General features: G+C 53.3%; 1 protein-coding gene across 2 annotated transcripts in view; it reads left to right on the forward strand.

Annotated features, from left to right (window-relative positions):
- The window catches only part of LOXL1 (lysyl oxidase like 1), a 24,264-nt gene extending 9,910 nt beyond the window's left edge, over positions 1-14,354 (forward strand). The window contains exons 1-7 of one of the 2 annotated variants that reach the window (XM_027123566.1): positions 5,032-5,613; positions 5,846-5,954; positions 8,726-8,863; positions 9,357-9,513; positions 10,107-10,202; positions 11,804-11,919; positions 14,013-14,354. In XM_027123566.1, coding sequence (XP_026979367.1) covers positions 5,142-5,613; positions 5,846-5,954; positions 8,726-8,863; positions 9,357-9,513; positions 10,107-10,202; positions 11,804-11,919; positions 14,013-14,019 — 1,095 coding nt within the window. In that variant the 5' untranslated portion in view covers positions 5,032-5,141 and the 3' untranslated portion in view covers positions 14,020-14,354. Of the gene's footprint in view, positions 1-5,031; positions 5,614-5,845; positions 5,955-8,725; positions 8,864-9,356; positions 9,514-10,106; positions 10,203-11,803; positions 11,920-14,012 lie in introns of those variants that run through there. The other variant, XM_027123565.1, reaches the window with a different exon arrangement.
- The last annotated feature ends 7,519 nt before the right edge of the window (positions 14,355-21,873 follow it).

Below are 21,873 nucleotides of genomic sequence, written 5' to 3' on the forward strand. Positions count from 1 at the left end.
GTGTGTGTGTGTGTGTGTGTGTGTGTGTGTGTGTGTGTGTGTGTATAGCAAGGAATTCCAGGACAAGGGCACTAGGGGTCAGAGGCCAGGGGCAGAAAATGTCAGTTGTGTTAGGAGCTGCCCACTGATCCTTAGGGTTAAGAGATCTGGAAGGCCAGACCACAGAAGGCCTTAGCTGCCACTCTGAGAAGTCTGGGCTTGATTCTGTAGGTGATGGGGAGCCAATGAAGGTTCTGGGCCAGGCTTTATGACCATCCTAGCTCCTTTGCCTGGGCTGTATTGCCCTTCACGGTGGACCGCAGCAGATCCTGCAGCCACCTTGCCTGCCTGCTCGTCACTCAGGTGTGGCACTGCCAGGCTGATGCTGGCAATTTAATGTCCTGATTATTAGATAATAATTTCCCAGGACCCAGCGCGCCGGCTCCCGCCCTGGAGGCCCTCCCAGCTCATCTTTATTCGGGCCGTGTTCTGCGAGCCTTCCGCTTTCCCCACCTAGGGGCTCCTCTGGAGTCTGGCCGCTGGAGCCGAAACATCCCTCTCTGCGCATATTTCACAACCCACTGACCGGTTCCTGCTGGACATTGTTTATCCTCCAGCCCCAGGCTCAAGAGATTAGGGCTCTTTTGCATTCTGTTTTCCTTCATCTGCTTCTTGTGAGCAGGAGGCCTGGGGAGGAAAGATTTCAAAGGAGACGAGGTTTAAGGAACCCACAGGAAAAGGGAAGCCAAAGGGAAAACAGGTGAGGTGGGGGCAAAGCAGCAGGAATGTAACCTCAGACCCTCCACTCCGGGCAGCTGCCAGGAACGGCTGAGCAGAAAGGAACAGATTCCTCCTAAAGCAGGAAGGATTTAGGTCAGACGGTGGGAGAATTTCCTGGCAGCGAAAGTATCGTCTGCAGAGGTTGTGAGAGGTCTTGGGCTCTTGCCCAAGGCTGGGGAATGGACTGAATAGCTCCTGAAAGTATTTTAATCTCCAAGTGTTTATGGAGCCATCAAAACTGCGCTCAAGGGGCAGTTAGGCTGATCTCCCCATCGTCCACATGGGAGACTGAGCCTAAGAAAGGGAAGGGACCTGGACGGTAGGGCGTTGGGCGAGATGGCACAATGGCCTGCTGGAGTCTTTCCCCACAAGAAGGCCCCGGCTGAGTCCTGCCAGGACTGAGATGGGAAGGACAGCTGAGATGGGAAGGCTTTTGCTCTCCATGCATTGGGGAGGACAGTCCTCGGCTTCCCACGGGCTGGCACGTGGGCCAGCTGGCAGCTCCAGGCCCAGCCTGGGTGAGGTGGGAGGACATCGGCCTTGGGAGGGGGCCCTGGATCCCCCACAGAGGAAGCTCCAGGGGCAGAGCGGGAATGCAGAGTGCTGGTCCTTGTCCCGCAGCTCGGTGTCTTCACTGCCCTGGAGGGTCTGATGGGGCTCCCCCAAGGCTGAAGGGCTTCCTCCAGACCAGAGGCTGCCTGCAGAATGGCCTTGGGACCCGATTCACTCACATCCAGCCCCTCCCTAGCCAAACAGCCTGGCTTTGGTCATCCCAGGGGTCTTTGCTACCCTCTGACTCAGTGTGCCCCGAGTCCTGGTCCAGGCTCTGTGCAGCCTAAACCCCCGTGGTCAGCACATTGCTTCTGGGGAAGAGCTCTCACAGCGGGCGGCCCCAGGCTCTAGGGCATGAGTGAGGTGGAGAACAATCAGTCTGCATCGATGGAAGCAGTGAGGCCTAGAGGGGGGCCAGGCCAACCCAGGTCCACGCAGAAGGTCCGTGACAGCAGGGTAAGAAGTATGGCTCCTGCCTACCTCCTGGGCATGGAAGGCAGGATGCTGATGGTGACCAGGCCTCCCTGGGTAGCCTGAGCAAGACCGTCCACCCAGCCTTTGAGTGGTCGGCCCCATCCGCAGGGGTCCATCCCCGGGAGACTGGCCAGATGGGCCCTGGAGGTTGCATACTGTGGAATCCTACTAGCAATGATAAGCAATGAACTTGACATGTCTTAAAAGTTTACATTGGAAATCAAGAAACAGAATGAGACTATAAGACAATGTCATTTATATACTTCAAGGGTACATACCCACTTCCAACACACTGCAGATTCTTCACAGAGACACAGATGTTCAAAGATATGTCTGAGGGTCAGGGTAAGGATAAAGGTTAAAAAAAAACAATGACAAGAGGGGCCTTGCATAGACCAGTTTAGTTGGTTAGTTTGCTCTGAAATGAGAATTATGATAAATTCAGTTCTCTGCATTTATGAAAACAGGAGTCTCTGGGAAAACTGCCCACTGGAACCTACTTTATAATGTCTCCAGTGCCAGGTCCAAGGGCTGCATGACTCCGTATATTCTGGATAAGAGATCGCAGCCCCCCAACACACAAAATGATATCCCATGACTGATGGTTCTCCCTGCCTTGGAGTAAGCTTTATCCTCTCTCCAGGATCTTCCTTTAAAATGCACACTTCTTGGGATGGTGGGGAGGGGAGGGGAGCACGGGTCTGGTTGTAACCAGACTTCACCCAACATTGGCCACCCTGCCTGGAGGGCCTGGTTGTACCCCACAAGCCAGAGACAGCAAACTGGTACCCTACATCCACAAGCCCCCACTCAAGCCTTCCCTTATCCTCCTTCCAACATCACACAACCCACCCACACACCCAAGCCCCTATGGAGGGGCTGAAAGCCCAAGCCTGCAGGCCTGGCTGCTAATGGAATGCCTCCTGGGAGAGCAGTGGAGAAGGAGGCATTGTTCCTTCCTGGGAAAACATACCAGCTGAGGGAGGGGGTCTGCTGTTCCCAGGGACCTCTGCAGGGATCCTGAAGTGGGTGGGGGGGACCCAGCCTGAACTCCCAAGGCTGCTCTCTTTTCCAGCAGCTTATCCCAGGGCAGTGAGGGTGTGACAGGGAGGGGTGGAGGGCGGGCCAGGGGGAGCTGGTTAGGGGAGTCACAGGACCTCTGTGATGGTCAGAGGTGCAGAACAAAGAACATAAAATAATGATCAGGGTGATTCCATTCAAGTTCTGGAAAAGGCATAGCATCTAAAGTGATTAAAAAAAAGATCAGTGGTTACCTGGGAAGGAGGGAGGGGGGATTTACTGGGAAGGGGCTGGAGGGAACTTTCAGGGAGGATGGAAACAATCCATAGCTTGATTGTGGTGGTAGCTACACCGTGTATACATTTGTCAAAACTTATCAAACTGTATGCCTAAAATCTGTGCATTTGACTGTATGTAAATTATAACTAAAAGAAATTATTTTTATAAAAAGAAGAATAACAAGTAGAGTCCTGGAAGGAGGTTGGGACCTAAGAGCTCCTCCTGGGGCTTCCCTGACTTGCTGTGTGACTGTGGGCAAATTCGTTGCCCTCTCTGAGCCTCCGTTCCCTCCAGCACCTCTGTGTGCCCTGGTGTCCTGAGGGAGACAGGGTGAGGAGCATGCTCGTGGATGACTGGAACAGTAAAGTATGAAGCACTAATCATTAAAGAAGCCTGCCTGACAGAGACTGACTGCCTAACGGTCAGTCAGCCCTGAAGCACGGTGGGTTGCCCCACTGAGGGGGTGAGTGGGGCCCAGGCCCTGCCCTCAGAGAGTGCATAGTCTGGAGGGGAGTAGACACAGGTAAATACGATAGAATCTAATTATAGATCAATACAGATCTAGTAGTGAGAAGTGTGTGCAGCTTGGAATGTCACTGCCAATCAGGGAAGACTTCCTGGAGCAGGAGGCACCTGCCTGAACCTGAGATTCCTCCACAGTAGAAGGAAGATGGTCATCTTTGGCTCAGTATAGGACCAGGATCAGGACTCAGTATGTGATCATAGCCGGGCTGCAGTCAGAGGCCAGGAGTGGTACCAGCCCTTGCTGGCCCTGAATACCCCTGGCCTCTTAGCTGGCTCTTCCAGCTTCCCTGGACTGCAGAGCCAACTCATGAAATGGCCTAGAGAGGAAGGGTCGGGCCAGAAAAGCTTTGTAGAGCCATCTGTGCAGTGTTTATTGAAACCGGGCCTGGGGTGGGGGGTGGTAGGCCATCTGGTGCCAAATGCTGGGTGTCATGAAGCTTCAGGCCCAGCTGACCCACCACCACATGTTGCTGAGGGAAAGGCTCTCTGGTAATGGGAAAGGGGACCATTCCTGTCTTCTTCACCTCCCCCCTCCCTGCAACACAAGCTTCTAGGGACCAGAGGGTGAGAAACAGCTCAATACGGAGGTGGTCCTTGCTTTCAAGGCCGGAGGATCCCTTGGGAAATGACTACAGGCATTCCTGGGGGCTTGAGTAATGGGGCCTAGGCTGGCCAGGACAGCCCCCATCAGCCAGGAGCCACCTCATCCTCACCCACCCTTGTGTTCCAAGCTTCCTCTTCATTCCGAGTAGGTGAGATCACACCGGCTGCTCCTGCATGAGGCCGGAGCCCCAGGGCGAGCAGGGGTAGGGTCTGAGAACCCCAGGCATGTGTTTGTGAGGGGTGGCGTGTAGCAGACACCTCTGGGAAAGGCTTAGAAGCCAGAGTTCCCCTCCTCTGCCTCATCTTCTGGACCTATAAGCTGACAAGAGGGTTTTGGCAGCAAGAAGGGGCTAGAAGCCTGTCTGCATGACTCAAGCCCCTTCACTGTGCCTGCCCCCCAAGAACAGAGGGCTTGCAAGAAGCTAAGAGGAACCTACAGCTTCATTTTATCATTTATCTGCCAGAATCCCTGCAGCCTGAGAGGGGAGGGTACATGGAGGTCCAGGCCCATTCCCGTTTAAGCTGGTGGCTGAGCTGAGATGGAGCCCAGGGCTCTGGAGTCCCCCTGCCCACCTCCTACCCCACCACGTGCCCCACCCCTTCCACACACCCAACATCAAGATCTTTCCTTCTTTATTCCATGTGGATAGGGTCTGGACACCTGAGTTCGGTTTCTGCTTATTCCTAATCATTCTCACTGGGACTAAGTTATGTACGGGGACGGGGTCGGGGTGGGAGGCAGAATGGACAGACCCCTGGCTCTAGCATAACCTGGGGAACAAGTGATCCAGGGGCTGGAGCAGACTCCAGACTTCCCCTGGGCACTGGGCCCTAGGCCCTGCAGGGCAGGGAGCCAGGCCCTCCTCAGATTGGAGGCCTGAGGCTGCAGACAGGGGAAGGTGTGGTCAGGTCTGGGGGCCAATGACAGGATGAAAGGAATCCTGAGAAGGGCGGGCTGGGCGCCCAGGCTGAGAATCCTGCCCAGTCAGCAGCCTGCTCTGGGGACATGTTTTCCTGTGAGCCCCTCCCTTTCTCATCACCCCCACTTCTGCCAACCAGCGTTCACCTGGCTCTGCCCAGGAGCCTTCTGGGACCCACTCGGGGTCAGAAGCCCAGGGTTCTCTCTTGGCGGCTCACAAAGAATGCCAGCTGCAGGGGTGAGAGGAGCAGAGGGTGTGTGGGGTCTGGTGGCCAGAGGCCTGGGAAATAAGGACACCAAGGGGAGTGTCTGTCAGGAAATTACTTGGGTCCCGCAGTCCTCCCTCCAGGCCCTTGTTCATGCTACTCCTCCTGCCGAGCATACCCTTTTGTCTTCTCCTGCTCTCCAAATTCCACCCAGTCTCCCAGATCTGGCTCATGTCCCAGGAGACTCAGCGGTCCCAACAGCACGGAATTCCAGAGGTGAGCCCCTGCCCCCTGGCCTCCCTGACCCCACACCTGAGCCTAGGGAGAACGGTTCAGATCACACACCTTGCTCACGCTGGGAGGTTTCCAGGAGGAAGTGACAGCCTGTGTAGAGGAAGGAGAACAGCACAGGGCGTTTGGGGTTGGAGAGGTCTCTGGGCTTTACACCTGACCAGCCTGACCCTCCTCAATGCCAACCATTCCTCCCTCCTCCCTCTCCCCACTCCAGGTCTCCCTGACTTGGTCCCGGACCCCAACTACGTGCAAGCGTCCACTTATGTCCAGAGAGCCCATCTGTACTCCCTGCGCTGTGCTGCAGAGGAGAAGTGTCTGGCCAGGTAAGGAGATGAGGATGAAGCGTGGACAGTCCCCAGAACCTGTGTTCGTGGCGGCCAGGCTGCCTGAAGGCTGCACGACCCTGGCCTCTTCATCGGTGGGCCTTGCCTGCCCCAAGGCAGTCAGGTGTGGAGGAGAATGAGAGTGATCCAGCATTTCTGTATATATCACTATATGAGGAACCTAATGGTATTTAATCTTCACACCTGCCCCAAAGGTCTGTGTTGCCCTGTCAGTAACTGAGGAGCAGTGAGAGGAACTAAAACCTTCAGATCTGAGGTGTCTCATGAGAAGGTTCCTCGTGGGGAGCCCAGGGAAGTCTTATAGACGCCTTCAGGATAGAGGGCAGGATAATGGAGCCATCTCCACAGAGGACAGGTGTAGGTTGTCCAGCAGGGGCTGTGGGCATGGGTAACAATGAGGCCTCAGTTATGTGTTGCACTAGAGAGAAGGGAAGGACACCAGTTTACTTGAACCCGGGAGGTGAGCACAGCCAGCTCTCCGTTATTCCTGGGTTATTCTGCCTCTTGCAGAGCTTGCTTCGGAATTTATTGACAGTGAATGTTCTGTTCAAATATGTATGCTTTGGGGACATCTCCCTGTGCTAAAAGAACTAGTTAAAGATTATATTGACGTACTTCTTTTATTGACAGCTGTCTATGTTGAAAGCTCCTATTTTTCTTATTTGCTTTTTTTAAACAGTTGAACTCTATTTACTTTCACTTTTGAGTATCTGGGAAGCCCGTTAGAACCTCAACATTTTCTCACTAATGAGACTTCGTTCACTGCCACTCAGAATAGCTGACCACAAATTGTTATCCATCTGTAACAAAACAAGGAGCTTGCACTGGAATGTAACTCAACTTACTGCTTCCTTCATCGAGAAAGTCTTGCTTCAAAAAAAGGAAGTATCGGCTGAACTAGACAGTGTGATTCGTGATGTAGTTGGTTTACATGCTGGTGCAAATTCCTTATCTCACAACAGACTGGCAACAGACAGTGTACGAACTGGCACCAGTCCAGGGACCACACGTGAGTTCCACTGAGTCGGCCTGCCCACTCAGGTCTCGTCTCTGGGAAGAGAGCATAATGTGCTTACTGCTCCTGCTACAGCTCCTCCAGTGGGGAGGAACTCAGCCTCCATGGCCGTCTGTTGAGGCTGAGTTTTGAGGAGTTTGAGTCAAAACCAAACTGTTATTCCGTCTTCATGGAATAGCCCGTGTGCCCACACCTGAGCTCCCAGATGGGCTGGGGCGGAGGCAGTGGGGCTCCATCCCAGGGCTATCCTGGTCTAGCTGGAGAAAGTGGCCTCTTACCCAGAACCAAGTGACAGGGAGTGGAAGGAGAGCTAGAAGGAGCAGTTGGCAGGCTGGAACTGTGGGCGGCCAGAGGAGGGAGAGGTTGGCAAGGGCTGAGGCATCAGCGGAGGTTGGGTGTGGGATACAGACCTAGAAAATGCAGCAGAACTGAAGCCCTGGAGCAGCAGGGCCCTCGGAGATTATCGAAAGTGTGGGCTGCGGACCGGTGCCAGTTCACAGACAGCAGGCAGAACTCAGATGAGGAAAGGAACTTGCTCCAAGTCTCACCACGAGTTTGTGGCCAAGCTGGGCCTAGAACCCAGACCCTAATGGTTTCCCACGGTGTGCTGAGCCCAGCAGAGGGGTAGGACTTAACTGAACAGAGGGAAGGAGGATGTCTTGTTCCAACACAGACAAAGACAGATTCCAAGCCTCCCTCAGACAAGGCCAAGGGCCTTACGTCCTGGCAGACAGGAGCCTACACTGCCTGTTGTCCAGACATCCTCTCAGAGAGAGCTAATCCCCATGACTGGCCACCTCCTGCCTCAAGCCTTAGGGCCCAGACCTTAATGATTGCCAGGGAAGTGCCCCAGAGTCTGGCCGAGACAGCTGTCCACAGTCAGCTGAAGAGGAAGGAGCCTTCAGCTAGCCCTCGTTCCGACCTATGTGATGTATGATGTGTGTCCCCTCACTGCTGCCCCTCAGTTTCCTCTCTTTTCCCTTCTCACCTCACAAGACCCATCTCAGCTGGCAATTGGGGGTCAGCAAGTGAATTGTGAACAGGCAATCTACACCAGACCAGTGCTTCCTGAGCAAAAAAGGGCAGGTTGCTGGCCCTGAAGCCACACAATCAGGGAGAGGTGGTCTACTTACACTGACCCAGCTCAGGTTGTGTATGGTATCAGGGTGTGTTGTAGGCAGCACTGTTAGATCTCACAGGCAGTCACGATTCCTCTAAGTGGGGCAATCAAGGCAGACTTCCTGGAGGAGGGGACCTGAGTTGGGTCAAGGAGGCTGGGCGAGTTCTGGGTCAAGTGAACGGCACAGGCAAAAGTACAGATCAGTGAAAGCGTTAAGTCTGTTTGGGAGACAGTGTTTGAAGCTGGAACCCAGGTGTAGGGGGAGGGAGAAGGTCAGAATCTCCTGGATAGGGCTATTTTATAAAAGCCCTCCGAAGATTTTGATTTGCCCCCACCCTCAGGGGCTGTCCCCAGCTGAGAGTCACCTGCAGGCATCAGGGACCCTCAGAGGGTCATTATCAAGCCAAATGCTTCTTTAGAAAGACTCCTTTGGCAGCTGCCAGCCACATGGCAGAGGCCAGAAAGGAGGGGATGGCCCGCAGAGAGGAACAGAGGCCTGAGCCTTGGCCGCAGGGCAGGGGTCAGATGTGAGAATCTTCAGGAACAAGCCGACCTATGCTGGGTGTTTGCGTCTGGTACCCAAGCCCACTCTGGTCTCCCCGCCTGTCCCCACAGCACAGCCTACGCCCCTGAGGCCACCGACTATGACGTGCGGGTGCTGCTGCGTTTCCCCCAGCGCGTGAAGAACCAGGGCACCGCAGACTTTCTTCCGAACCGGCCGCGGCACACCTGGGAGTGGCACAGCTGCCACCAGTGAGTGGGCTACCTGGCCTGACCCCCCCCTTCTGGGCCAGGGCCCTGGGCCTGAGTGCCCCTCCCCAGGAGCACTCCGGAGGGGCAGTGCTGGTGGGAGGGCCCCGTAAGTTGTTTTCTGCCAAGGATCCATCACTGGGGCAAGGATTTCTCAGAGGAGCCTTAGCAAAAGCCGCAATGGAAGATGGGACACAGAAGGATCGGTCTTGATACGGGACAGAAGTATCTAGAATACAGGGCATCACCCAAGGGAGGCCAGTACAGGTGGGAGCCCAAGAGGAAGTGAGGGGTCCTGAGGAGGTGCCCTCCTAGGGTGACTGGCTCAGTGAGGACACCAGAGATGCTGCCTGTGGGACACAGTGACCAAGGAGCCCCAGGGGCCCTCAGGAGGTGGTGTCACAGCAGGGTCACCTGGGCCCATCTCAGGAGGGGAACAGGCTGGGAAGCCAGGGGTGACTAGGCCCTCTTCTCCCTCTTCTTCTCCTGCCCCCAGGCACTACCACAGCATGGACGAGTTCAGCCACTACGACCTGCTGGACGCAGTCACAGGCAAGAAGGTAGCCGAGGGCCACAAGGCCAGCTTCTGCCTGGAGGACAGCACCTGCGACTTCGGCAACCTCAAGCGCTACGCGTGCACCTCTCACACACAGGTTGGGCTGGAGAGGCAGGGCAGGGGCTCTGAAGGACGGGGGGAAGCCCGCCAGGGATGGGGAGGCTAAGCAAGCTAAAGATGGGCTAGTGCCAAGGCTCCTGGCCGCTCAGCCCAGAGAGTGCAGGTCTTCTTGCCAGTCCTGAAGCCACCAGAGAGCCCCTCGGGGCTACCCTCCACCTCCATTCCCAGGGGTGTCTGCTCATGGAAGGAGCGGAACATTCCAGCGAATTCTGGATGGCATGATACTCCATCCATTTGCCTAGCTGTCCATCCGAATCCATCCTTCTGTCCAAACATCCAGAGAGTGTCCATCTATCCTGCCTGCCTGTCTCTCTATCCATTCCTCCATCCATCTCTCCCAGGCATCCCCCCACCTTCATTTCATCCCTCCATCTGACTATTATATCTATCATGTCTCTGGTCCATCCACCCAGTGGGCTTAGGACGGGGCAGACCCACTCTGAGCAGCTACCCCAGGCCAGGGTCAGGACGAATCACAGAGGAAGGAGGGCCCCAGGCTGCTGAAGTGGGCCTGGGGTGGCTCTGAGGAGTGCACAGCACCCCAACCTCTCTTCCTGTCCCTTTTCCTAGGGCCTGAGCCCAGGCTGCTATGACACGTACAATGCGGACATCGACTGCCAGTGGATTGACATCACCGATGTGCAGCCCGGGAACTACATCCTCAAGGTGGGGTCCCTGGTTGGAGGCACTCCTCCAACCTGATGCTCACCCTCGGTGTCCCCGCCTCTGACATAAGCTTCACCCTCTGGGCGTATCAGCTGATGAGGTCCCTGAGGTCTGCACTTCCCACCTGAAGGTTTTAGCCTCAGGCAGACACAGCCTCTTCCCATAAAAACACCGAGGAACCTTCGGCCCAAGTGTGGTGATCCTAGAGGAGGCGGTGACTCTGTCTTCCCTAAGTGGCAGAGGACTTGGAGAGCCATGGGGTCCATTCCCCTGTCTGTGAGCAGGGCAGGCTCTGTGCCATCTGGGAGAGGACACTGCCCTCCCTGAGAGAGACCCTCAGCTCCTCATAGGACCCCTGCAAAGCCAAGGGCACTTGTGACCATGGCTTTTCCATGTGGCCCGAACCCCTCCTCCATGTACACTCACTCCAGTGCCCCGTCCCTTGCGGAGACAAGTAGAAGAGCACGTTAAGGACACACAGCCCAACATGGAACATCCATGCAGGCTGAGCGGGGGCCGGGTCATCATGACCTCACCTGGGGAAGACAAATCTTCGCCTCCTCTTTGCAGGTGCAAAGCGAGGGTAGGGCTCACTCTAGGAGGCCCCCTGGGCCCACCGCTCTATGCTGGAGTAAAGGAAGAGCAGGGAAGGTGGGCCTGGGAGGCGGCTTTAACCTGCATGAGGACGGGCTGCTGGGTGGCCGCATTCAGAACACGGCAACCTGGAAGCAGTTGGTCGCGCCCCATCCTGGGCACCTCTCCATGGGCTCGGCGAGGCCTCACCCAAGGGCCAAGATTGTCAAGGGTGTTTTTTTCCTTTCCTCATTCATCCACTCTCAACAAACTCGTACAAAGGCCTTTCTGAGTTCTAGGTTCCGAGGATTCAAGGCACACAAGTAATGCACAGTTCCTGCCCCTAAGGAATGTAACTTAAATATAACATCGTTTCCTCTCTTCTTAAAATGTTCTGCAAATAAGGCTGGGTGTAGCCCACCCCAGCGAAGCCCTCCCCCATCAATCCAGCATTTAAAGGATTTCCTTGTGTCCGGACAGCTCCTCTTCAGATAGGTTATGCTTGGGTCATCATCTCAGTGAGTGTCAGGTACCTTGGGCTCCAGGGCAGGAGATGCTACCTGGCATCAGACAGGCCTTCCACAGGTCACCTAGACAGGCATGCGAGGTGAAAGGGTGCGAGCCTCGGAGTCAGGGAGACCAGGCGTGGGATCCCTGCTCGGCCCCTCACTCACTGCTGGGTTCCCTGGGGCAGTGGCTCTGAATGCCCCGTGCGAGGCCCCCCGGCCTGGGCTCTGACTCTGGGGAAACCTGTCTTCCAAGAAGGATGACCCAGCGATGCTTCCTTTGACTATAAGCTGCCTCTCTCTTCATTCCTCTCTCTGTCTCTCTGCATCTTCCCCCGTCTCTCCATCCGTGTGTCTCTGTCTCTGTGTCTCTTGGTCTCTCATGGTCTTTCTCCATCTCCCTGTCTCCCTCTCTCTGGCTCCTCTGTGTCTGCCTGTCTGCCTCTCCACCTTCCCTGGTGACCAAGCGAAGCACAGCCTCATGACCAGATCCCTTTTCCTTCTGTTCCTTTCCTTCTTCAGGTGCATGTGAACCCAAAGTACATTGTTTTGGAGTCTGACTTCACCAACAATGTGGTGAGATGCAACATCCACTATACAGGTCGCTATGTTTCTACAACAAACTGCAAAATTGTCCAGTAAGTGCCCTTCCTCCAACTCTCCGTACCCCAGCCCCTCTCCTACCTGAGGAGCAGGCAGGGCCACATGAAACACGTAGGATACCTGCCCTGTGGGTCACCCTGATGGCCGCACACAGCTGCGGCTGGACCGGCCACCCCAAGCGGAGTGCTCAGGCTGCGGGCATTGACCCGGGGCGTGATCTCTCCTGAGGTGGAGACCAGCAGCAGGCAGTGTCGTTGGGTGGAGGTGCACGGGCTCTGCATTCCTGCTTCTGCGACTCCCTCACTCTGTGACATCGGGCAGTTCACCTCACCTCTCTGGACTACTCTTCTCTTCAGCACTTCCCACGCAGACTTGTGAAGAGAATTTAAAGGCCTGCCATCTGTGTGTGTTCCAAGACCCTTCACACGGGTGCTCAGTGAATGGCAGCTGTGTGAGCATTAGCGTCCGTATCGGGTGGATTGAATTAAGCAGTCTCAGATTAGAACTGATTCTGGTTGGAATCACTTCTAACAGTCATCAGTCCCTGGGCCCAGATGTGGAGGGAGTCGATAAACTCCCAGGCCTGTGGCACGTGGCGCCTCAGCTGTTGCTGCCCTGCACTGGCTGTCCTCAGCCTCTCTCCTGATTCCTCACATGAAGTACTTTGCAGAGGGACCCCCTGCTTACGAACTCATTAAAAACCCCATCCCACTCCATGTGAATTTTAAATGCTTGAACAGGTCAAAGCAACTCTTTTCCATTTAAAAAGTAAAGAGAAAAAGAGTAGTCTCCTAGAGCTTTAGTCCATCAGCTGAGGAACAAATGGCAGGGATCCCAAGGCCCAGAGAAGCATCTTTCCCCAAACGTGTCTGCTTATTAATGGTTGATAGGTATGAGAGGTTTAGGCTATCACCAGGGTCAGGGCTCAGTGTGTGACCAGGATTAGGGCTCAGTGTGTGACCGGGATTAAGGCTCAGCGTGCGACCAGGGTCAGGGCTCAGCACGTCCCGGGCTCAGAGCTTGGTGTGTGAGGACCCAGTGTGTGTTTGGAGATATAGCCCTCGCACCCTTGGCTGCTACCGCTAAGCTAATGTTCACAGCCCTCCACCACACCGTGAGAACAGTAGCCTCTGGTTCAATTCAGAGACTAGGTTCCTCATTCGCAGAAGTCGATCAGAATTATCCAGGTCACAGAGTGTGTTGGGAACGACTGACTCCCGCCCCATCCCTGGCAACTTAGCCCTTCGGCAGGCCTGGGTTTGCAGCACCTTCTCACTCAGGACTTGTCTTGTTCAGCCATTAAAAATCCAGGAGTCACCTAAACAGTAGAGGTTTTCTGGGAAGCAGTTCTAGGGAAGGAGAAGGATGGCAGGAGGAAGGGAGGCAGGGGCATACAAGGGCTGAGGGGTGCGAGGGAGGTGGGGAGCCTACATGCCCTCTTGTACCCCCTGCTGCTGGGAAAGGTACATCCAAATAGCCTCCCGCTTCCCCAGGTGGCACCACGAGCTGGGCCCCTCAGCAGGGCAGACAGAGAAGTTGCCCTGCGCCCCCCTCCAGCTACCCTGGGGCCTGTGAGTGCAGGGCATGCCGAGGCCCTTCCTCCCGAGCCCTTTACATAAGTGCTTGGAGAGGCTCAGGTCTCATTAGTGCGTCTCCTCGACCCTGACCACAGGCGGGCAGCTGGGCCAGCGCGCAGGAAGCCGGACGGAGCGTTTCCAGAAAGGCCACGGGACTGACGCCTGTGGGTTTCAATCATGTTTCTGAAGAGGAAAAAGGAGGCCTTTTTTTTTTTTTTTTCAAAAGTACTGAGTTAGAGAAAACAAGAAAGTATTTCCAGACAGTAGCAGCTCTGCTAATGGCCTAGAAAAGAATCTGGAACTCAGGGCATGGGGAGGGGTGGTGCCGAGACCGTGCCCTGCATGGGAGTCCATGAAACCCCTCTTTATGGAGCCCCCTTTCCTGAGCCCAGATTACTGACGGAAATGGAGGCCCACGCCTGCCCTCGCACTTGGGATCCAGGCTGTGGAAGGGAAGCGCTCAGCTGGGGAGGCAGTGGGCGCCTTGTTGACAGTTGAACGAGGGGCCCACGCCTCAGCCTGCCTTTGACCTCCTCTCTTTCTTTCCTTAGATCCTGATCTAGGAGAGGGTGTGCAGATGGCCAACCTCCCCACCTCCCAAAGCAGGCCCTGCTCCCCAGGCAGCCTCCCGCCAGGACAAGCCCGGCTCAAGGGGCCCAGCCACCACCCACAGGCAGGGGCAGCTGGACGCTGGGAGCATCCTTCCCTGCCCGCCTCAGGGAGCGAACGTGGACCAAAGCCACAGGGATTCCGGATGCCAGGCCCAGCTGTGTACTTAACTTTCCCCTACAACGTGATTTTGTTGGTTGTTGGTTTTTATTTTTTATATTTTGGCCATACCACAGAGCAAGATTGCCCAGGCCTGGGCTGAATAAAACAAGGTTTTTCTACTCTGTGGTTCTGCACGTAGCCTGCCGGCCGGGTTGACCAAAGCTAGGTTGGGCTCAGAGGACGTCCTTGGGCTTCGTCCTTCCCTAGCAGAATGTGGAAAGGGCAGCCACCACCGTCTGAGGACCACAGCTTGACCAAGAGGGCACCAAACCCACTGTGGAAACCCCACAGGGTTTATCTCGGGGCCCAGCCTGCTGCGTGGGAAGAAGCCCACATCCTGCTGGGGGAGGGGCCCTGGGTATCTTACCCTCCACTACTACCCGCCCTGCAGCCTCCCACGCCCACCCCCCTGCTCACTCACAGTCACCAACTCCACCTGCCACTTGCTCCCTTACTCTCCTGTTGAGCACCTACTGAATGCCAGGCCTGTGGCGGGACTGAGCACACACAGGAGAATCAGACACATTTCCTGCTCACAGCGGGGCGGGTGCACCCACCAGTGTGAACCCCATACCTAGTGAGACAGCCCCTGGGGGCAACCGTGGAGCCTTCATCTGGGAGGCAGCGTCTCCCAGGAAAGGAAGGGAGAACAGTTTACTTGGGAGAGGCTGATGGGGGCGGTGGCCCTCTAGCCCCTGTCCTGGCAGTGGTACCCCGAGCTCCTGGACACTGGATCGGGGCAGGGAGAAGAAGAAGGAAGGCACCTCTCCTGTTCCTTCCCCTCCCAGATGCCCTCAGGACACCTTTGCACCCACCTGCCTCCTGCCAGCTCCCTTCCTTCCCAGGGGAGTAACACTAGTGAGAAAGGCAGAGAAACTTGGTCCAAGAACCAGGGCTCTGGGTTCCAGGGCCAGTTCTCCTGCTCACTGTGTGAGCTGTGTGACTTTGGCCAAGGCATACTACACCTCCGGGCCTCAGTTTCCCCATCAGTAAGACAGGAATGCTCTCCTGCCTGGCCCACATGCTGAGCTGGAGAGCCAGTAAGCTACTCCTGCAGAGTCAGGTACTGGGTGAGCTGCAGGGTGTTGGACCCACCCCTCCACATCACTGTGGTCTCCCCAGCCCATTGCACTCAGCACTCAGAATCCTCCAAGGAGAAGGGGGTCCCCCTTTCGGCTCTCACACGATTCATGCCTCAGGGTCCCTGGCAGCAAGTAGGTACTCTGCCAGGGTGGAGAAGGAGGGCTTCTTGGAGCTGTGCTGTGCCTCCAGAAGGACCTGGCCCCAGCCTACTGGAGCCCCTGGGCCCCTCACCAGCCCAGGCAGGGGATGGAGTGGAATGTGGCTGCAGCCCCTCTAGCCTTCCCTCACTGAGTCTGTGCTGGCATGGGGTGAGTGCTGCAGCTCTGCCCCTCTCCATCTGGGGCCGGGTTGCAGGACTGAGAAGGGGTGGGGGCAGAAGCCTGTCATCCAGAGGTCCCCGTTCTGCTGCACCCTGTACCCATGTGTGCCTCAGAGGTGCTGTCCTGATTCCAGCCCCACCTCTCTCCTTTCTAGGTGCCCCCAGGAGGGAAGGGGAGGGCTGAGACAAGGTCACCAAATTCCAGACTGTCTACCTAGGAGGTAGAGTCGAAAGTCCCCAGTTCCCTGAGGCCTAGAATGGGAGCCTATCCCACTGAGGCCACAGGCTTCAGCAGATGCTCAAGGGAGGCTCCTGGGGAGGCACAGGGCTCTTGGTTCGGGGAGGAGGTGCTCTGGCTCTGGAAGGGCTAGAGGGTGAGGATGAGCGAGACCACAGCAGGAGGAACAGAAGGAGAGGAGAAGCAGACCACCTTCGTGCCTGAACCAAAAGAGGGTGGTTCCTTGGAAGCCGTATTCCAAGAAAACAGTATGGGGCTTTCCTGGGCGGCGGGGGGCTGGGTGCCAAAGAGGCTCTCTCTTGGTCCACGGCAGTGCCTGTGCGCCCAGCCCCTCCCCTCTACGCTGGAGGTCCCTCAGCCTGCTTCCACGGCCCCTGCAGCGGCCCCACACCTGATGCCCACCCCTTGGGCCAGTCTCCTGAGGAAGGTTCCTGCTTGCCCTGCTGAATCAGGCTGAGTGAGCTTAACAACATCCGCCCTTCCAGCTTGGGGCAGGGGGATCACTCCCCAGCTCCCACCGGGCATCTCCCCTCCATGGTCAAGATACCAAGGCCGTCCTCCAAAGCCTCTGAGCCCCGCTGGTCACGCCTAGGTATGGGGCCTCCCCAGCTGCTCCGCACTGTGGCTGCATCAGGTACACACCCAACCACAGCATTTGTTGGGAAGCCCTGCACGCCTCCCCACCAACCCCTGCCGTCCCCCAGAGTTAGTCTTACAGGCAGTGTCTGCGGGCAGGGTTGGCACCCGCTGGCCAAGGAGAATGAGAGGCAGTGCCCACACCCTGGAAACCTCACTGAAGTCCGGGGATTTGGGTGAGGAGAGCAGCCAGAACCGGGGACCCAAGGGTGCACCTGACACACATCACCCTGGAAATAGCAGCAGAACTTTCTAAGAGTGAGAAAGTCCTGAAAAAGCTTTAACAAAGAAACTCAGGTATGGAAGGCAGGGGAAGCAGGTATGGATTTTGGTTCCCATACGCCCTGGCTATGTGAAATCACTTAGTTAAAAAAAATTTCTAAGTGAAATTTAATCCACTTCGAGCCACTGGCTACCAGGTGGGAAATTCAATGTCCTGAGTAATTTTACTCCCACCCTGGAGGCCTCAAAAGGCCCAGAACATCAGAGAGGGGCCCTGCAGTCTTCGGTCCCATCTAGTCACTGCATGCAGGCTTGTTGACTGAACCCCCGAGGGCGGGTGTCTCCACTTCCTGCAAAGCTTGGGCACAAGGACACCCAAGCAGCGTGTCCCTCAAGGTTCATACCTGCTCAGGGCACGACCAGGAGCAGGACACCCTCCTTGCTACTAGCAGAGCCATGGCCCCCATGTCCCAAGTCTGGGGGAAGCTATCTCGACCTCTTTCCTCTGCCTGCTTCCACCACAACCTCCCTAACTCCTCACTCCTTTCCTCCTCCTAGTTGGGGCAACCTTCCATCACCCCACAGTGTGCCTTGGCTCACCAAAGCCACCTCAGATCTGGCCCTTGGCGTGGGGAAGCACAAGTACGTCCTGGGGGTGGAGGGAGAGAAAGAGCCAGCAGGAGATACCACTAATGATGATGATGAGGACGCTTAACTTCCTGAACAGTTAGCCATGTGCCAGGCTCTGCCTTAAATGCTATACAAAGGTTATCCTATTTAATCCTCACAGTGACCCTACGAGGAAGGCACTGTTATTATTCCCATTTTGCAGATGGGGAAGCTGAGGCATAGAGAGTCATGTAACCTGCCCCAGGTCCCTCAGCTAAGTAAATAGGAGAGCCAGGGTTCAAACGCAGGCAAATTTCTGGAGACAGGGGCGTGGCTTCCACCAGATCCTCAAAGGCATCTGAAACCAGACAAAAAGCCACATGCCGGTGCCTTGAAGCACAGCCAGGTCACTGTTCAAACTTTCATCTCCTTCGTCCTCAGCTCTCTGGATTCATGACTCCTGGAAACAGCAGCTCAAAAAGTGGCTGGGCAAGGAGAAGCATAATTCCTCCTAGAAGTAGTGGAATTCGTATTCAGAGTGTTCTTTATGGGAAGAAGCAAATTAAAATAGACAACCCATCAACTGGTCTAATCAAGAAAAATACTACAAAATATAAGGTTAGAAAGGAAATATTAACACAGCTATGGAGATGACTTTTGTTAATGTACTTTTTAAAAAATATTTATTTATTTGGCTGCGTCGGGTCTTAGTTGCGGTACGCGGGATCTTATTTGCCCCGCGTCATGTGGGACCTTAGTTCCCCGACCAGGGATCGAACCCGTGTTCCCTGCATTGGAAGATGGATTCTTAACCACTGGATCACCAGGGAAGTCCCTGACTTTTGAACTTTAAGAGAATAGTACATACATTCTCCATGCTTATTAATTAGTGTTTCAACATTAAATAAAAATATTCTAGGAATATATTTGTAAATTGCCAAAATTGACTCAGTGAGTGAAACACCTATAACTACAGAAGAAATTTTACAGGTCATCTCTAAAATAGATCCGAGATGCAGAGAGTATTCGCATGAATTCTTTCAAACTGGAAAAACAGGTCATTTCTACTTCTCTATTTAAACTTTTCCCAAGCATATGGAGGAAATGATAGATGGATTTTATGCTTCCGAATTGATTTTACGAAGCTCACGTAATCCTGACACTCAAATCTGACAAAGATAAGCATGCTACCCTACCCACCTTCGTGTTGATAACCACAGACCAGTTTTACTTTGGCAATGGATACAAAACCCTGGATAAAAGGCCAGCAAATGGAACCCCGTGTTATGGTGTTGCCTAATGCAGTCAGCGTTGCCCACAATTGTCCAGCACCCAGTGTTTGGCACGCTTCCCCGTGCCCCAGATCTGTGCTGGGGCAAAACTGGACCCGATATTTGGATCCAGGCAATTTGGACACAACATTCCCTTTTTATGGTCCTAGGTGCCCCTCTCAGGAAGCAGAGAAAATAAAATGGAGCAGGTGTGCAAAGCCTGCAAAAATACAAAAAGGCTACAGCTTGAATACTTGCCACTTGTTGGAAACTTGCGGTCAGCTAGAATACTCTGTTAGGTTGATAATTTGTCATTTCTTTTCCTTTTTGAGAAGTTCTTAAGTGTTTGTTTGTTTTTAAATGTTACATTCTCTGCTTTCTCCCTGCTGGGCTTGGCAACGTCTGATTAAATAGTTAAGTCCTGGCGGAATTCCCTCTTGGCTGTATCAATATGCATCCCCCCAAAAAACTTGGGGACATTGACTGTGGGGACCTGGGCAACAGAACCCTGGGCCCAAGGGGCTTGATCCAGCTGGCAGCGCACCCCTGGCAGACAAGAGAGGTGGGTCCTTGGCCTCTGTCTGGGGTCCCAGTAGCCTGGGAGTTTCTCAGCCAGCAAATAGGACTGTCACTGCCCCTGGAGGCCACAAGATAGCACAGGACTCTATTTCCAGAATATGTGACATCAAAGGCCATCTTATTTTTTTAGAAATATTTCTTTAGGATAATTTTTTTAAATTACTTTATTTATTCATTTATTTTTGGCTGCGTTGGGTCTTTGTTGCTGCACGTGGGCTTTCTCTAGTTGCGACGAGCAGGGGCTACTCTTCGTTGCGCTGCGCGGGCTTCTCACTGCAGTGGCTTCTCTTGTCGTGGAGCACGGGCTCTAGGTGCACGGGCTTCAGCAGTTGTGGCTCGCGGGCTCTAGAGCACAGGCTCAGTAGTTGTGGCACAGGGGCTTAGTTGCTCCGTGGTATGTGGGATCTTCTCGGACCAGGGATTGAACCCGCGTCCCCTGCTTTGGCAGGCAGATTCTTAACCACTGCGCCACCAGGGAAGCCCCAGGCCATCTTATTTCTGATTCACAGCTATTGTCTCTTTCACTTTTGCAATATAATTCAGGCATTTTAAGGAATAATGCGCATCCAGTAAAATTCACCCATTTTAGGCATACATTTTGACAAGTTTTGACAAGTATGTGCAGTTGTAGAAAACCCCCCACAATCAAGATGTAAAATATTCCATCACCTGTTTTCTTATGCCTCTTTGTAGTCAATTTTCTCCCCTCACCCACCATCCCCTGGCAACCATTAATCTGCTCTCTGTCCCTACAGTTTTGTCTTTTCCAGCATCTCATATAAACGGAATCATTCAGTATGTGGCCTTTTGTATCTGTCTTCTTTTTCTTAACATAATGCTTTTGAAACTCCTCCATGTTGTTGTATGTACCAATAGTTTGTTCCTTTTTATTGCTAAGTAGTATTCCACTGTGTGGACCACAATTTGTTTTTCCATTTATCAGAAGATATGTCTTTGGGTTGTTTCCGGTTTGGGGCCATTATGAAAAAAAAAAAACTGCTGTCAATATTCACCTACAGGTCTTTGAGTGGACATACATTTTCATTTTTCTTGGGTAAATATCTAGGAATTAGGTTCTTAGTCACATAAGTGTTATGTTTAACTGTACAAAAAACTGCCAAAAACTGTTTTCCAAAGTGGCTATTGCTCCACGAAGTGGCTGTTGCCAGCACTTCGCATCCTGTGTGTGTTTTCTAAACCATTCTAGTAAGTATGTAGTGGTATTTCATTGTGGTTTTAATTTTCATTTCCCTAATGACTAATCATGTTAAGCATCTGTTCACATACATATTTTCCATCGTATCTCATGCTTGATTTAGTTTCTGTTCAAATCCTTTGCCCATTTTTAATTGACTTGTCTGTCATTATAGAGTTGGAAGAGTTATCTATTCCGGATACAAATCCTTTATCAGTTATATGTTTTGCAAATAGTTTTTCCCAATCTGTGGTTTGTATTTTCATTTTCTTACCAGTACCTTTGGAAGAGCAGAAGTTTTTGATTTTGGTGAAAGCCAATATAATCATGTTTTTTATTTCTTTTATGGATTGTACTGTTTACCTTATCTAAGAAATCTCTACCTGAACAGTCCTATTCTCTTCTATTTTCTAATATAAAGCATGTAACGCTATAATTTCCCTCTAAGTGCTGCTTTAAATTTTGATATGTTGTGTTTTCACTTTAATTAAAATGTTTCTAATTACTCTCATGGTTTTTTCTTCTTTGAATCATGAGTTATTTAAAAATGTGTTGTTTAATTTGCAACTATTTGGGGTTTTTCCAGATATCTTTCGGTTTTTGATTTATAGTTTAATTTTATTATGGTGAGAGAACAAACTTGCGTGATTTTAATTATTTTTAATTTGTTGAGACTTGTTTTATGGCTCAGCATATGGTCTAACTTGGTGCAGTTCCATATGCCTTGAAAAGAATGTGTATCCTGCTGTTGTTGGGTGGAGTCAATCCTATAAATGTCATTCGGATGAAGCTGGTTAATAGTGTTATTCAAGTTATCCACAGCCAGGCTGATTTTCTGTTTAGTCACTCATTCTAACAAATATTGAGAGACAAGTGGATTTGCCTATTTCTCCTTTGAGTTCTATCAGTCGTACTTGTATGTGTCCTGATGGTCTGTTCTCCAGTGCATATACTTTGACGTTGTTTTTCTTCTTGATGAACTTGACCTCTTTATCATTATGTACTGCCCCTCTTGATTCCTGGAAATATTCTCTGTTCCGTAGTCTACTTTGTCTCGTGTTAATATGGACACTTGAGCTTTGGATCAGTGCACGTCTTTTCTTCATTCTTTTACTTTTAACTAGTTCTTTATATTTAACATGGGTTTCTTGTAGACAGCCTTGGGGTCTGGAGGGTTTTTCCCCCGCTGTTTGCCTGCAGAGGTCCCTGCCTGCCTCCACCTCGGAGCGGGTCCCTCTAGATGCTCTTCCTCGCCCCTTGGTGGTAGACTGCTGTTGCTGTCTCTCGGTCCTCCTGGCCCAGCCTCACTGAGCCTGCGCACCTGGGGCTCAGAGGGTGGGCCTTGGCAGTGTTCCTGACCGTCGTCTGTGGGTCTTGGACAGGAGAACCTTTCCTGCCCCTCCCACAGGGACAAGTGGGTGCGTTGACTTACCCTTCCCCCAGAAGTAGTGGATCTTAGTTTCTGCCTCTCTTTCAGCAGCCCTGGGAC

This window comes from Aethalodelphis obliquidens, unplaced genomic scaffold (assembly GCF_003676395.1).
Source record: "Aethalodelphis obliquidens isolate GAN/ISIS:26980383/991018 unplaced genomic scaffold, ASM367639v1 scaffold26, whole genome shotgun sequence".
Classification (NCBI taxonomy): Eukaryota; Metazoa; Chordata; class Mammalia; order Artiodactyla; family Delphinidae; genus Aethalodelphis; species Aethalodelphis obliquidens.